The sequence below is a fragment of the Poecilia latipinna genome, unplaced genomic scaffold, assembly GCF_001443285.1.
Source record: "Poecilia latipinna isolate Pla-1442-1.1 unplaced genomic scaffold, P_latipinna-1.0 Scaffold1094, whole genome shotgun sequence".
Lineage (NCBI taxonomy): Eukaryota > Metazoa > Chordata > Actinopteri > Cyprinodontiformes > Poeciliidae > Poecilia > Poecilia latipinna.
In genome coordinates this window covers 53194-68666 of record NW_015113710.1, presented here as the reverse complement: position 1 = coordinate 68666, position 15473 = coordinate 53194, and the positions used below count along the sequence as shown (strand labels likewise).

General features: G+C 41.8%; 2 protein-coding genes across 5 annotated transcripts in view; one reads left to right on the top strand and one right to left on the bottom strand.

Moving 5' to 3' along the window:
• The window catches only part of piezo1 (piezo type mechanosensitive ion channel component 1 (Er blood group)), an 81174-nt gene extending 74933 nt beyond the window's left edge, over nucleotides 1–6241 (bottom strand). For all 3 annotated transcript variants that reach the window (XM_015052199.1, XM_015052200.1, XM_015052201.1), the window contains exon 1: nucleotides 5674–6241. In XM_015052199.1, coding sequence (XP_014907685.1) covers nucleotides 5674–5737 — 64 coding nt within the window. In that variant the 5' untranslated portion in view covers nucleotides 5738–6241. The remainder of the gene's footprint in view (nucleotides 1–5673) is intronic.
• A 3159-nt stretch (nucleotides 6242–9400) lies between these two features.
• cdt1 (chromatin licensing and DNA replication factor 1) lies at nucleotides 9401–15142 on the top strand. Of its 2 annotated transcripts, none has more exons than XM_015052187.1 (9): nucleotides 9401–9976; nucleotides 10939–11261; nucleotides 11357–11575; nucleotides 12254–12399; nucleotides 13253–13353; nucleotides 13437–13625; nucleotides 13717–13875; nucleotides 13956–14157; nucleotides 14293–15142. In XM_015052187.1, exons 1-9 carry the CDS (start codon nucleotides 9527–9529, stop codon nucleotides 14454–14456), a joined length of 1953 nt encoding a protein of 650 aa, XP_014907673.1. In that variant the 5' UTR covers nucleotides 9401–9526; the 3' UTR covers nucleotides 14457–15142. The 2 variants fall into 2 exon arrangements, with proteins under 2 accessions (XP_014907673.1, XP_014907672.1); XM_015052186.1 differs by having other exon boundaries at nucleotides 11354–11575.
• The last annotated feature ends 331 nt before the right edge of the window (nucleotides 15143–15473 follow it).

Genomic DNA, 15473 nt, shown 5'->3' with positions numbered 1-15473 from the left:
ACTAGGGATAATTTATGATATCTCTAGGGAAACGGGGAAAACAGCGTAGACCGTTTTCCCTTTCTACGCTGAATGATTATTTTTTACATGCAATTTTGTCCCCTGGTGCTTCATGAATCTGTTTTAAATATTGTTGTTTCATTTGTTTTATTTATTTAGGATATTTGAAATGTTTCCAGTTTGACTGATAGATATTCTTTAGAAATGTATATGTTTTTAATCTTTGAGTGTGTTGCATTAATAAGACATTAATATTATTTTTTATATTATCATCATTATGGTAGTCGAGTATGGTCTCAAAATAACAATATTACCATTTAGTGAAATAAGTTCTGGAACAATTTATCATCCAGCAAAAGGTGTTAGTGTGACAGGCCTGTGCAGCAGCCTCTGCTCTAGCGTCACTGGGAGCCAACTGAGGAGAAAGCAAAGCTGTTCATCATGCAGATACGCTGCAGAGAGCCAGACATCTGAGTACAAAGGCCAGACACAGATGTCACAGGGATGTGAAGTTCTTGGCACATAATATAACAATCCTTTCTTAATATTGTCCCTCCTGGTGAATGTCAGAGTCCTCCTGATGTGTTTAGGTTTCCTCCTCCAAGTGCTGCTAACGCTGTCTGATCATCTACAGGTTCTCACTGACATAACAGCTGCTAGCTGTGCTCTGCACAAAGCTGGCTTTTATGGAGGAGATGTGAAAAGAAAGACAGAAGAAACTGAGATTAAACTTTGAACCAAGTACGCAGGGAACATGTGAAAAAGGTCCTTTTGAGTGTTTCCTGTATTAAAATGCAAAATATTTTGGCCTCGATTGAACAAATGTGTTCTCATGTTATAAGATCATGATATGTACTTCCAATACTGATATCCAATACGATCCGATACAGAAAAACAGCTGAACTGAGGTTTTTTTTTTTAAAGCATACATTAATGTACTGAATTACACATTTATTTGATAACTCTGCACCAGTACAGCTCACTTAAATACATCATTAGCTTCACAAGCTTGGTCAAACATGTAAAAACAACTTTAATTTGGTCAGTCAGTTTTATTATGAGGAGAACAGCCAATGTAACAAAAATAATATAGAAACTCAAACTGACAGAATCAATAGGTTGACTAACTTGGTCAAACATGCAACAATAAATTGCAACAAACTTTTTTTCAAATGGTTCATAAAGTGCAGTTAGTTATTCTAAATGCAATGTAAAGCAAATAATACAGCATGATGTTGCCACAAGTACAAAGCGTAGAATTAGACTGAATAGGTATGCCATTATTGTTCAGACACATTGTCACTCGAATCTTTTTTCAATATCGGGGCCGGTACAGTTATTCATTTCAGATAAGTAAATCTCTAATGATTTGGGTCACTTTCTTTCAAAGCACTTGCTTTTATTTAGCCATGATTAATAAACTAATTAAAAGCTGATTTGAGGAAACAGAGTCCACTTCTCAAAATCCCGTCTATCTAAAATTTTTCCTTCAATTTTGGACCAGTGTGACAGATGTCAGACCTCTCCCTCCAACTTAAGTCATATGTTTTTCTTTTGCCCAAGCTTACAAAAATTTTGGAACTATGTCTTTTCCATACTCTCAGGCGATCCACTAATTGCCATTTTTGGAGTTCCAGGGACCTCACTTAACCTGTGACCCCTACAGGGAGAGGTCTTGGCTTTCTGTCCTCTCCTTGCCAGGCGCTGCGTTTTACTCTGCTGGAAATCTCCTACACCTCCATCTGCTTCATGCTTAAAGATAGAAAAAATTTTACTAACAGTGAAAGGTAGTTCAGCAAAATTTACTTACAAGTGGGCACCTTTTGTGACATACATAAAATCTCTGCCTTTATAATGCATAGATTGATGTGACTGACTCATCATGTCATGTGACTTAAAATTTACAGAATAAATGGGTGGAATGTTGTTGCCTTTTAGCTTCTCAATGCCGTCCGACCCTCTCCCCCCTGTTTTTTTTTTTTGTTTTTTTTTGTTAATGTATTCTTTTTTTATGTATTTATACTTATTTTGACTCGTTTTTGTTATGTCAGTACGGTGATTTATGTTCGCTACGGGAAAAAAATAAATAAAAAATCGGAGAAGTTATGTAAGTTTTGCAAAATGTATGTAATATCAATGTATGTATGATCTCCTGATAAAAAAAAGAAAGCTGATTTGAGAGCAGCAAAGCTGGCATTTTGGTCAAATTCATTCTACTTATTAAAGAAGTTTGGTTGTAAAAAGACTAATTGTACATTTTTCCTTGTAAGAAAGTTATTCCAATAATAATTTTACCTTGATCAGTGAATAAAAGGTATCTGTCAGCATCAGCCACCTGTGCGGTTAGAGGGGCCACATAAAATCAGACACCCCTGAGTTAAAGCATATTCATGTCATGTCTTGTATTCAAATCGTCTAGTCAAAATCCAAATTTAATAAAGTCTTAAATTTAATAAATAATCTGTGGCAAGACTTGAAAACTGATGTTCACAGGTGTTGAAGAAAAAAAAAACTGCATCTAAAACTTTTATTAGGTGAATAATAATGGATTCCACATTTTTTATGATTTCTTTTGTAAGAAAAAAAAGAAAAAAGAAAATCTAAAAGTTTGTGGTTATAATGTCACAAAACATAAAAATTGTCAGGGGGTGCAAATACATTTGCAATATCTGACAGCAAAATCTGACAGCCAATTATTTACCGCCCCCTGGTTTGTCTGGAAACCACATTAGTTTCTCTGCTCTGGGCACCCAGCTTCTTTTATGATACAGTTAATTTTTTTCCCAAACCTTCAACAACCCTCCTATAAATTTGTGGCCCACAAATGTGACGCAAAAAGTTTTGTTGACCCTTTAAAGTCCTCTGCTCAGCAGCAGGGCCATATGAGAAAGCTCTATAATGTTGAGTCTGACTTTGTTTTTATGGTAAACACCCCGAGAGAGGGAGAGAGCTGAGGATCAGCTTCACATCTTTGGGGTTAGTTGCCATTCCTCACTGTAATTTCATCACACATAACTGGCAGTCCTCTGGACTCCCAGAAACACACGGGTCAGGTGTCAGGTACCACAGTTACCTCTGAACAGAACCGCTCCAAGGCTATTTGAGGCCCTAAGCAGAATTTGATTTGGGGCCCTTCCAACTACAATAAAAACCACCGCAACTCACCTAACAGCATCCATGCTCATGCAATCTGCAAGATGATGAAAAAGTTCTTGTTCTATTGGCAGATAAATAAACTTATGGAAAAAAATGTCACGTATTAACCTAAATAATCTGGCAATTGAACTAACACTTTTTCATAAATATTAAGGAATTATTTACTTAAAACAAGCTTCTATATCTTGCTAAAACGTTACTTGTATGTTAGTTTTCACTCATTTCAAGTGTGCTAATATATTTGCTCTAGAAATTAGGCCAAAATTACTTAGTAAGATTTTGTGTTTTCGCAGTGTAAATCTGGCTTATGTCAAAATTAGATTGAATGTTGTTAGTTGATATGTATGTGGTTGTTTCATCTACAACCTCACACACACACATGCACGCACGCACGCACACAGACAGACACACACGTCTAGGCTTACAGGTTCCCTTAAACAGACCACACTATCATTTTAAAAACCATAAGCACCACAAACAAAACAGGAAGTCTGGACAAACCAACCAAATCCCACCTCATTTTACTGGGATAATAATATTGGAAGAATAAGAATGCAAGGGAAAATTATCTGCACTTGTTTTTACTTTAGACGTAAACATCCGAGAGAATAAAGATAAACGTCACAATATTTTACATATTTGAGACAGAAATAAAACGTTCTTATCTAAGCTCTGTACAGGATCGACCTGACTGACAAGCGTTCTTGATAATTATTTCAGTTTGCTTTCATAAAACACAAACATTCTGTTCCAGTCAGGCAGAAACTGGGCCACCCTACTGATGAGCAACAATCAGCTGATCTACAGTTGTTCAAAGAGAAAGTTTCAATTAAAATTACTTTAGAATCAACTTTTCATTTTTGGTTTTAATTTCTCCAACTTGGATTAGTTTTAGCCCCCAAATGGGCTTTCAATGTTACTGTAACTGCAATTATAACAGAAGCTGGTTCAGACTGGTAAATGACTGTATTTTCAAAGTGGAAAATTTCAATAGAAATATTTTTGTAAAAAAAAAAAACTAAATAAAAGACTTTAACTCCTGAGAAAATCAGTATCCGAGGGTGAAAACTAACATTTCTCTCATTATTCATTGACAAATTATTCTTGACAAGCTCCTGTTTATAGTTGTAATAGTAACAATGATAGCTTCTGATTCATCAGCTGAATAAAGGTCTGTTTCACAGGACAGATGATGCATTCAGGCTCCTGTTTTTTCTATTTTACTTAAAGCACTTGTTCAATCATCCAGGTCCTTTAGAGCAGCATGTTTCCTGTTATAAAGTCAAGACAACAGCCAATGAAATAATGGATGGTTTTCAAAATGCCCATAAAAGTGGATTTACTTCAGTCAGGTTCATTATTACTTTCGTTTTGTGATCCAAATGAAAAAAAAAAGAACAAAAAAACAAATCCATTGTTTCCAAGGGCCTGAGTCATGTGGATTGTTACTGTGAGCTGAATGTCTGCCTGGTTTCTCTCAGTGTTTTTGCTCAGGTTTTTGTTTTCTGGCTGTTTATGGATCAGAATGTGAAGCTCGTGTCCCATAAACCTGCCTGACAGAAATTATGCAGAAGTCAGACACTATGTTAAAGCACAAAGACTTATGGAAGATTGTAAGCAATCACTGTAAAAATCAGTTTGTCTCAGCTGGTTCACACACACTTCTCACCAACCAAAGGATCTGCCGTTGATCCCAGTGGATGTAAAGCAGAGACTATTGAAATGTCTTAAACTCTTCACATTTTCACACCTAATCTGACAATAAACATCTACTGATGGCTTTCCAAATACTAACTGCTCTCTGAGGGTGTGGGGGGAGTGGGGTGAAAGGTTTTGCTTTACATAGTTATTTCTTAAGTATGTCTCCTAAAACAGAAATAAAATGTTCTTGTGTTTCCCCTGATAGTTTTCCAGGCGATAATCAGCTGCTTTGTTTGCGTATGCCTCGTCCCGGCTCTGCGGTTTTTCAGCGCTCCGCAAAGTTGACAGAATGGCCGACTCCCGGTTCCTTCTTCATATTTTAATGGAGGTTCAGAATTCAATCACGCGGACTCGAGACAGTTTCAGTTCGGAGTCCGCGTAAAGTCAGCCTATCTCAACTGTGTTTGCGTAAAAGCCCAGTGCGCATCTATGTGCGGCAGAATGATAAGGAGTCCAACCCTAAGACGCTTGATTGGATCCTTTTCCTCGCACTTTTCCCTCTAATTAGCGCAGCAGCCTGGCCGCAAACAGCGCGGAGCTTCTATTTCCAACCTGACGGTTCCCCCGCAGCAGCAGCCGCAACAGCAGCAGCAGCAGCAGGAACCAGCTCAACTTCTCTGCCTTCATGTTGGCTGGACTTACTGGAAAAATGTTCCAGTGTGTGAAAAGTTCACTCTGCAGCAGCAGCTGCGCTTACAGTTACCACCCCGTCACGGGTTTCAGCGCAACGCTGAGAGAAAAGTCCCCTCAGCTTCCCACAGCACGTCCTGGCAGCTGAACCGAACCGAACGAGGCCGACAGCGGACGGGTGCCTACCTGTTAGGAGGACGGCTGGCAGCAGAACGCTGTAGACCAGCCAGACGATCACCTGGAGATCCATGTCTGTGTGTGTGTGAGTGTGTCTGAGATCAGGGCTCAGAGTGGGGCACAACCCGTCCTATTGTCTCCATTTGGACCGACGGCTTCAGCAGGGCAGCTGGTCCAAACGTCCCATCAGACACGAAACCGAGAAGAGCTCCAGCATTGTTCAGTAAAAGGTCCGCCGATCCTCCGCCTTTCCTGATCTTTTTTTTTTTTCGGGGCGTTTTCAGCCGCAAACCATGTGCCAACAGCGCATCCGCTGGTTCTTTTTTTTTTTTTTTTGCGCCTTGGAGGGAGGAAGAAAAGTTTGAGAGCGCGGCTCCTGTCGGCCAGGCCGGGGCTGGAGGAGCTCAGCTCAAAGTGGAAAATGTGATTCACAGAACAGAGTCTGAGCTGAGGGGCGTTCATAGAGGAGCTATTCTCCACTGAGCTGCTGCTGCCGCCACTGATGGTCACCTCCCTGTTTTAACCAGTCACACACTCAGCCAGTCTGTCAGTTAGTAACAGCTGGAGGTGGGTGTGTGTGTGTGTGTGTAGGTGTGTGTGTGTGTGTGTGTGTGTGTGTGTGTGTGTGCGCGGGGGATGGGGGACGGGGGGAGGAGGGGGGCTTCACTGCGCTGTGCCACTTTATTATTTGGCGCTATAACATCTGTCCTGATGCCACAACGTGTCTGCCACACCTGACGTCAAAAAGCCACGTTATGTGTGTTTACAGCGCCCCCCTATGGACAGAGAGGGTATGTGAGCGAGTTGTGACACGACTCAAACTCATGTATTTCATCCAAATCATTAAATACTGTTTACCATTGTGTTTTAAGGTTTTTAACCGGTAGCAGACGTCTCGCACATCATTGTGAGTTGTATGCAAAAGCTGAATGGCCTCCTTTAAGCGTACAAAGAAACAATCACCTGATGATTTTGATTTATAAATCTCTACTCGACTTGGCTCCAGCATATTTAAACTCTCTTTTACATAGATCTGTTAATTCCCATTATTTACGTTCTAACAAAATTTGTCTTTTGCATGTTCCATGTTTCTGAACTGAAAAAGTGAAGCAAGCTTTCAGTGTGATGGCTCCTACACCCTGGAATCAGCTCCAGTCTGAAATCAAGATGTCAGAATTGATTTCACTGGACTTATTTCAAGCGATTCTTAAAAATAGGCAATGAGATGTTACCAAACAGTGTCACTGTTTTTAAATTATTTTCTACTGTTTTGCACTTGTGCATATGTATTAAATGGTAAATGGACTGAACTTATATAGCGCTTTATCCAATCATTTTTGACCACTCAAAGCGCTTTACACTAGAGTCACATTCACCCATTCACACTCACAAACGCTCACACATTTATACACCGATACGCAGCTCAGTAGGCAATTTTATTAATTAACTTTATTTTGTAAACAGGTTGCTGTGTATTGCAGACTTCTGCCCAGGTCCCTCTTGAAAATGAGATCTGGATCTCAACGGGGTTTACCTGGTTAAATAAAGGAAATAAAAAAAAATGTAACTGATGCTGATGCTGAAGCAGAGTGTTAAGAAAATAAATTTGCTAAGTTTTAAAACTTAGCAACATGTCTTGATTGAAACAGCCTAATTATAGTTTTCAGATTAATGACTTATTCTGCCCTATTGACCTTTATGTTACCTGTAGTTACAGCAGATTGTTTGCTAAGATCTTTTGAACTGCCCTTTGTCTGTGTGGGAAAGAATTGGGAGAAGTTTCAGCTTTCACACTGATCTGTGAAAAGCCATAAAACAGCAGGAGTTCAGGAGAAGCTCTGCTCTCACTTCGTTTAAACAAAAGGGGACAAATGGCCTTAGATCGTGACTTGCAGGGAGTTTCTAACTTTTAAAGAAGGTCCGAGACAGCTCCTGGTTGGATGAGCAAAGGTACGCCTTATTTGAATAAATTAAAGACAAGAATACGCCTTTACTATAAAACTTTGTACACAGGAGTAACAAATCAGATTTTGCTCTTTGCAATTTCTCCAGACATCTTTGCTTTTTGTTTGTTGTTTCCATCTTTTGTCTTTTTCCCTCTCTTAGGTAAGTTAATGTTTTGTTTGTGCTTTGAGTTTTCTGATGTTTTGTGATGTCCTTTTCTGGTGATAGTATGCATCTGTCTTGAATAAATGCTGATTATTGTGACGATGTTATCTCTGTGTGATCTCAGTCTTTGCGCACAGCATTTTCTGAATCCGGCATAAGAGAGGATATAACGAGTCAAAAGGTTTTTAAAAAGGGTTAATAAGCTATAAAAATTTTCGTCTCGTAATAAGAGCCAAACTGAAAAGATAACCAAGCTTTTCTTTAAGATAATAAGGTTATTTATAATCTAATAATGCAATATCTAAAACTACTTTGGCTATGGGGGGATTACTCAGTAACAATGTGGACTTGAATGACCTTTCATCAGGCATGATGTTGTTAGCAGGTCTGATTAACAGGCCATCCACAATGAGTGAACACTCAGCCTGCTCTAGACTGAGGCGGCTTCTGCTGTTGTTGACAACAATGACTAAATCATTAATCTTCATTTCAATGCTTGAAGCAATCAGTGTTGATTAAGTACCTCTCTTTCTTTCAACTCCCTTCAATAAAAACGTCAGCATCGAAAGCTTCCATACAAACACCTGGGCATAGTCCAGTTATTTCATAAATAAAGCTCTACACATACTGCTGTACCTGCTCTGCCATGTTACATATTTATACTGAGAGTCCGGTAGAAATTATATGTATTTTGTCAAACAAAATACATGTATTCATATTTATTTGTGAACAATTTCCCAAATATTACAATAACAATTGCTGAAATAGCCGTATTTTGTTAACGGGAACCAAACTTAGCTGTTTTTTATCATATTTCAGATGGAATGAGAGTCGTGAGACACGAGCAGATAAACAGATTCATTCATTGATTCCTTGTTGTTTCGTCCTCTGAGAGGAGACGTGGAGATATTCAAAATAATTTTGTTCAGTTTGTCTCTACAGCAACAATTCACAACAAATGTCGTCACCAGGTACTTTACAAAAATCATTTCAACTCAGTTGCACATACATTCCAATTGATCCTAGTTATCAAACAGTATGCTCAGTTAATTGTTCAAAAATACAAAAATAAAATCAACACACAGACACAACACCCCAAAGCATTTGTGGCGATATCTGGTGATTTTAATCATGCCTCACCCTCTTCAACACTGCCAATGTCTCACCAGTTTGACATTGGATTTGTTTTATGCTGATGTCAAGGATTCATATGTCTCCAAACCAAGACCTTCTCTAGGAAAATCAGATCACAATCTTGTATTTCTCTGCTCTGAATATAAACACCATGCTAAAAGAAAGTGGTCGCAGGAAGCAGAAAGCAGAAGAAGCCCGATGTTTTGAAATAACTGATTGGACTTCTCTTTGCCAGTTACATAGAGAGCTCTATAAAAAAGCTCTATAAAATTCTACAATAACTTTCACTATGTACAATAACTCTTGTCATTTGAATTAGTATGAGTTACAGCAGCATTTAATTTCTCTTTGAGATCAATAAAGTATTTTTAATTGGAAGTGAATTCGAATTTGATGACATTCTAAATGGTTTAGTTATTTTTTGTATGTCGTGTCAGTTACATACTGACGCGCATATGTAAAGTAGCACTGTGCGCATGCGTCAAGAGGAGGGCAGGATGGGGGTGTGGCTTTTACTGATTTCGCGCGAAAATTCCACTCTCCTTCCTCCGCAGCCTATAATTTACGGCTGTGCTGCTGGTGTGTTTGTGGGTTCTGATTCTACAGCGGGGACAGCAGCATGTCTCAGGTTCGGGTCACCGACTTCTTCTGTCAGAGGAAGAAAGGAGAAGCGAGGGCCCCAGGAAAGCAGCGCAGCGGCAGAGGAGGCGTGAGAGGCTTCTCGGCCAGCAGCCTCCACCATGGAAACAAAGAGTCCACTCTTTGCCTCTCCCCTGTCCGTGAGGAGTTTGTCCGGGTTGTAGACGAGGCAGCGGGGCTGAGTAATGACCAGCAGTCTGCCTCCAGCAAACCCGACACGGACCCGGCCAGTCCCCGGACTCCCAAAAGGAGCTCGGCCGAGGCAGAGTTCGATCTCGGGGCTGCAGTGTTCTCAGCCACGGTCGAGCACTCCTCGGTCAAAAGGAGACGGCAAGTCGGAAGGGCCAGAGAGGCTGAGGCGAACACGACTGAGAAAACTACAAGGACGACAGCCAGAAAGAAGCTCGTCCTACCCGAGGACACACCACAGGTAAGCGGGGGAGAATAAACCGGTTCTCCATCCATTCTAGGTGTGATTGCAGAACATGTTAATCTTATTAAAATTAATAATGTTTTTAACCCAAAAATAAACCTGGTCGGTCTCTTCAGTCGAAGTTCTCACAGTTCATTCTGCATTCAGCTTTTTAAATTGCCTTCTATAAACCTAAAGAAATAATTAATCTTCTAAGCAGAGGCTTATAGAACCAGTAGTAACAGGTCAATATGTCTTGTTTTAACATATTAAGGGATCCAGTCCAGAGCTGCAGGTTTCAGAGCCGTGATCTAGAAGATCCACTGGGATCTCAGTATGACTGATGCAAAAAGAGCAATGACAATAACAATAATAATAATAGCAACACATTAACTTCGTTGAATAAAAATTGAGAAGACAAAAATGAAATGGCTCCAAGGGAGAAATTAGTTATAAAATTAATTTATAAATTATAACCCTGGTTTGATTCTACAATATACGAAAAGCTTGATAAATGTTATAATGGTATATCCTTGGGCAAGGCACTTCACCCAATGGGTGGGTGAAGTGCCTTGCCCAAGGATACAGTGACAGAGGAGGGTGGAGCAGGGGTCGAAACAACAACCCACCGATTCGCAGGGCGAACGCCTGCCACTGTCACCACCATTATCCCACAGTAATAATAATAATAATAATAATGATGATGACTTTATTTTCAAAATGCTTTCAAGCAAAAAAAGAAAATAAGACAAAATGAAACGGTGCAGAAAAAAACTGATAAAACACAAAGAGCGCAATAAAACAAGGAGGTTTGTCCAAATATTTCTTGCTGATTAACTTTCTGCTTGTTTAGGTATTTTGATGATTTATTAATAACATGTTTGTTAATGTGAGCATTAACAAACATGACAATCACAGCCGGGGGTGTGAATAATTCAGGGATATATTTGTCCTTGACCTGACCTCACCCTGTCCACCAGGCTCTCTGTAAGGATGACATCACAGCACTCAGGTCTCGCCTCCAGACGATCAGGCAGCAGGCGGAGGACATCACCACCACCTCCTCTCCAGTAGCTTCTGGCCATGCAGCCGGGGCCCCCCCAAACTCAGAGCCCAGGGCCCTACCTGCATCTGGGACCAAGGCCGTACTCGCCTCAGGGGCCAGGGCATCCAGCTTTTCTGTGGCCAGGGCCAGAGAGCTGGCCGCTAAGGCCCAGAGGAGGAAGGAGGAGAAGGAAGAGGATGAAGTCAAGCTGAGGCAGGTTCCGCCTCCAGCTCTGGCTCCACTTCCAGCTCCAGATGGGTTAGTTAACACAGCAGAGAACACAATGAGCCCCTGTTCCAGAACACATTGCTACATCCAATGTTTTTTTTTTTCTGTCTTCCCTCCTGAAGCGAAGCGGAGCAGCCGGCAGAGCAACCGGCGGAGCAGCCGGCGTACCAGCGGTACCACACACTGGCCCAAGCCACGCCCCCTGGCCTGTCCCTGCCTTACCAGTACAAGATCCTGGCAGAGATGTTCCGCAGCATGGACACGGTGGTCGCCATGCTGTACAACCGCTCGGAGACGGCCACCTTCGCTAAGATCAAGCAAGGAGTGCAGGACATGATGCACAGGTAGGAAGAGGTCCTGCAGAGGGTCGCCACGCTGCACAGCGTCACGCCGACTAGGGGTCATGTACAAAAAAAAAGAAATATTGCTATAAAGTTTAATATTTTTTGCAGAAAGTGAAACCCAGCTAGATCTATTGCACATGCAGTGAAATATTTCAAGCCCTTATTTGTTTTATATTTTTGTGACAATTCTGTCTCAGTAAGAATAGAAAAGCAAAACGTGATCTGAGAAAGTTAGAATATTACTTGATGTGAATAAAAAAAAAATTAATAAGAAATGTCAGTTTTCTGAAAAAGACAATATCCCAGAGATTTTCCATAGGATTCCTACCACACTTTTTCCTTCCACTCAGCTTTCTGTGTATATACTTGCACACAGTTCTGCGTAATCTAGCAGTTACATAACATTAGGATTTCACCGTTGCATGACATCTATACATTTAAAAGGCTTTTTGAAAATTGATATCTATACTTCCTGAGACACTGCATTTTGGGGGGCTCATTATCTTTGAGCCATAATAATCAAAATTATAACAAATAATGGTTTGAAATAATTGAAAATTTGTGTAGTAAGTTTTCATAGTTTCTGAAATAAAAGAATGAGTGTTTTTTTTAGATGTAGTTGTGAGGACACAAGCATCTGATTGGCTGCTTGTTGTCTGACTGCTGCTGTTCTTTCAGGAGGTTTGAGGAGAGCCATGTTGGTCAGATCAAGACAGTGTTTCCTGCAGCGTTCTCCTTCAGGCAGCAGAAGAACATCCCAACGTTCAACAGTAACGTCAGCAGAGGAAGCTACCAGCTCACTGTGGAACCCGTCCTCAGCTCCGGTTGGTCTGACTGCTTCTATCACTGCAGGGCTTCCCACTGTCCACCCAGAACCAACCCAGAATACAGACTGATTCAGTTACAGTCCGGTTCTGTCAGAACTATAGCCCAGTAGCATCAGCTTCCTTCAGCGGTCGGGTCCAGAACAACAGAGATGCAGTCTCACACACACACACACACACACTGTTTCACACCATTCAGTGTGCAGCCCCCTAACGTTTTCTTCTGTTTTCTTTTTAACGTTTTCTTTTTAAAGGGGCGGTGTTGTGTAAAATCGACTTCATTGAGCTTCAAATCATGTGACACTGAAAGATGTACCTTGGGTGTTGCTTTGATTATTTATTTTTTATTTTTTATGCATGTTTGAGAAATCCTTTAATCTCCATGGCAACCATTCACCTGTCTGAAACACCTGGGTGGACCTAGCTCGCCTTTGAGCTGGAGCTCCTCCTCTAAGCTGCATTTTCTAAGCTTCTGCCCGCTGAGATTGTTACATGAACTACTTAACAGTGCAATGCTAGTAAAAACCTGGTTAAAGGGTTAATAGTAGAGGAGCCATGTTGTGGTGACTTCTTCAAGACAGAGTTACAGAAAGAACAGGAGTTTTAAAGAGACAAAGGCCAAATTTCATGGCTTTAAATTATGAAGTCAAATTTCTCTTTGGTCGTCTTTGAAATATACATAATTTTTATTACCACTGAAGGAAACATGGTTACTTGACCACAATAAAATCATTATGTGGCTCGAAAACTCATAACACTGCCCCATTAAGGTGGAATGTGCTGATTTTTTTTAGCCTCTACATGTGTCCAGCAGCTGGTCTAACTCCTGGTCTCCTTGTCCATGTGTCCTCAGACCAAAATGAAGTTAGACCTGTGCTGTCCGCCTCCCGTCTCCTGGAGAGAAGACGCGTCTTTCACCATAACCTGATCTCTGTTGTCAAACAGCATCACAAGGTGAGTTGCTGGTTCTGGACTCTGTCGTTCAGGACCGTCCAGCAGAGGTGTACTGGCTGTCGTGACCTCTGAACTCTCCCCAGGCCTTCCTGTCCTCGCTGGTGCCCCCCGTCTCTGTCCCGGAAGACAAACTGACCCGCTGGCATCCCCGCTTCAACGTGGACACTGTCCCCGCTATCCAGGTGGGTTCTCTGCCTCCGCCCCCCCACATGGAGAAAGTGTCCACAGCCCAGGAGGTTCTGGAGAAGGCCCGGTCCCTCATCACACCCAAGGTGCACCGCCAGAGGCCCTCGATATCCACGACCTGGTCGGGTTCAACGTTGACCTTTAACCTTTAACGTACTCTTCTTCTCTCGCCATCAGATGGAGAAGGCTCTGATCACTCTGACCCGGAACGCAGACGACGCAGATGGAACCAAACCAGTCAGTTCCCAGAACCCAGCAGCCGCTCAGCCTCCAGTTCCTGCTGCAGGCCCGATGCCGTCCTCCCTGAAGGGCGTGTCCCAGTCCCTGCTGGACAGGGTGGGTGTCCCCGCGGCCCATCCAGACCTGCTCCTGTTCCCTCAGCCTGCTCTCTTACGGTTTCTGTCATCCTCTTACAGATCCGCGCCAAAGAGGCACAGAAGCTCCAGGCGGCCATGACCCGGAACCCGGCCCAGGAGGAGCGGCTGCTGATGCTGACCCGGCTGGGCGAGCTGGCCCGGATCCTACGGAACGTGTTTGTTGCAGAAAAGAAGGCGGCGCTGGTCATGGAGGTGGCGTGCAGCCGCATGGTGGCAAGCTACAGATCAGCTCTGAGTCTAGGTGGGTTCCGGCGCCGATTCTGGTTCCGTCAGTAAATCCTAAAGTGACCAGTGACTGTGAGGTGTTAACTGGGACGCATTCAGAGTGAGTTTACTGTTCTGACCTGACCGACTGTCCTTTGTCTCCAATCAAAAGGTGAAATGGAGAAGCACATCCGTCTCCTGGCTGAAGTGGCTCCTGATTGGCTGAGCATTCATCCCATCAGGAAGGATTTCTACCTGAAGCTGAACAAGATGATGGAGCTCAACGTCATTCTGGACAAACTCAACCACAGACTCAGAGAGGAGGAGCGACTCTGACAGGACTCAACATTCTGCCTCCAGATATAAACTGCTGATTTCCTGAGAGTTTCTCAGATTGTTGCAACATGAAGATGATCTCAGTTGGAGAGACGACACTTTTTCTAAACCTCATGATGTGAAAACCCAGCCTAGTTCTGGTGTCCAACCTGCTGTGTTGGAGAAAGATTATTATTTTTTTTTTTAATTCTCCTCCAAAGGAGGAATGTTGGTTTGCTGACTTGATGTCTCTTAGGATCAAGTGAAATCAGGTGTGCCGTATGTTTCTATGAGTGCCGTTGAGCCTACTGTCATCCTCACACACACTGTATGTGTTGTAAAGTGTCATGTTACCAGTTTGTTACACAGTACAGGCTCAAGTTCCAGTTAAATGTGTGAAATAGCCAGTGGTCCCAGTGTGTTCCTATAACCTCATGGTGTAGCCATTCAGCTTCCCTTCAGTCTGAGCTTCCTGTTCTCTGATTGGCTAACACCTGTACACAGCAGCATCACTATTGAGGTGCATTTGAGTAAATAAACATATTAAAAAGTTGATTTCTTTCAATAATTCTGTAAAAAACCTGACCTCATATGTTTATTACCCACAGCTTGATGTAGGTTTATTAAAACGTTTGAGCCACTGGGCAATTCCAGGTGTTTTACACGATGAAGAAAAATTAAATAAAACCAACATTAAAGGAAAGAGATGGAAGAGTTTTTGAAACTTCATGATGATCCAGTTATTAATCCAAAGCAACTCTATAAACAGGTGGGATTTTAGCCTTGATTTAAAGACACTGTGTTTCAGCTGTTTTGCGGTTTACTGGACATTCCAGACTTTTGGTGCATAAAAGCTGATTGCTGCTACTCCATGTTAGGTTCTGGTTCTGGGGATGCACAAGCAGAACCAGAACCAAAAGTTTGATACAACAACAATAGGTCATTAATGTGAAGACATTGTTGCAACTAAAGATAAACACATGGATGAGTTTCTCTAGAGCTCGCTGAGACATTAGTCCTTTAATCCTGGAGATGTTC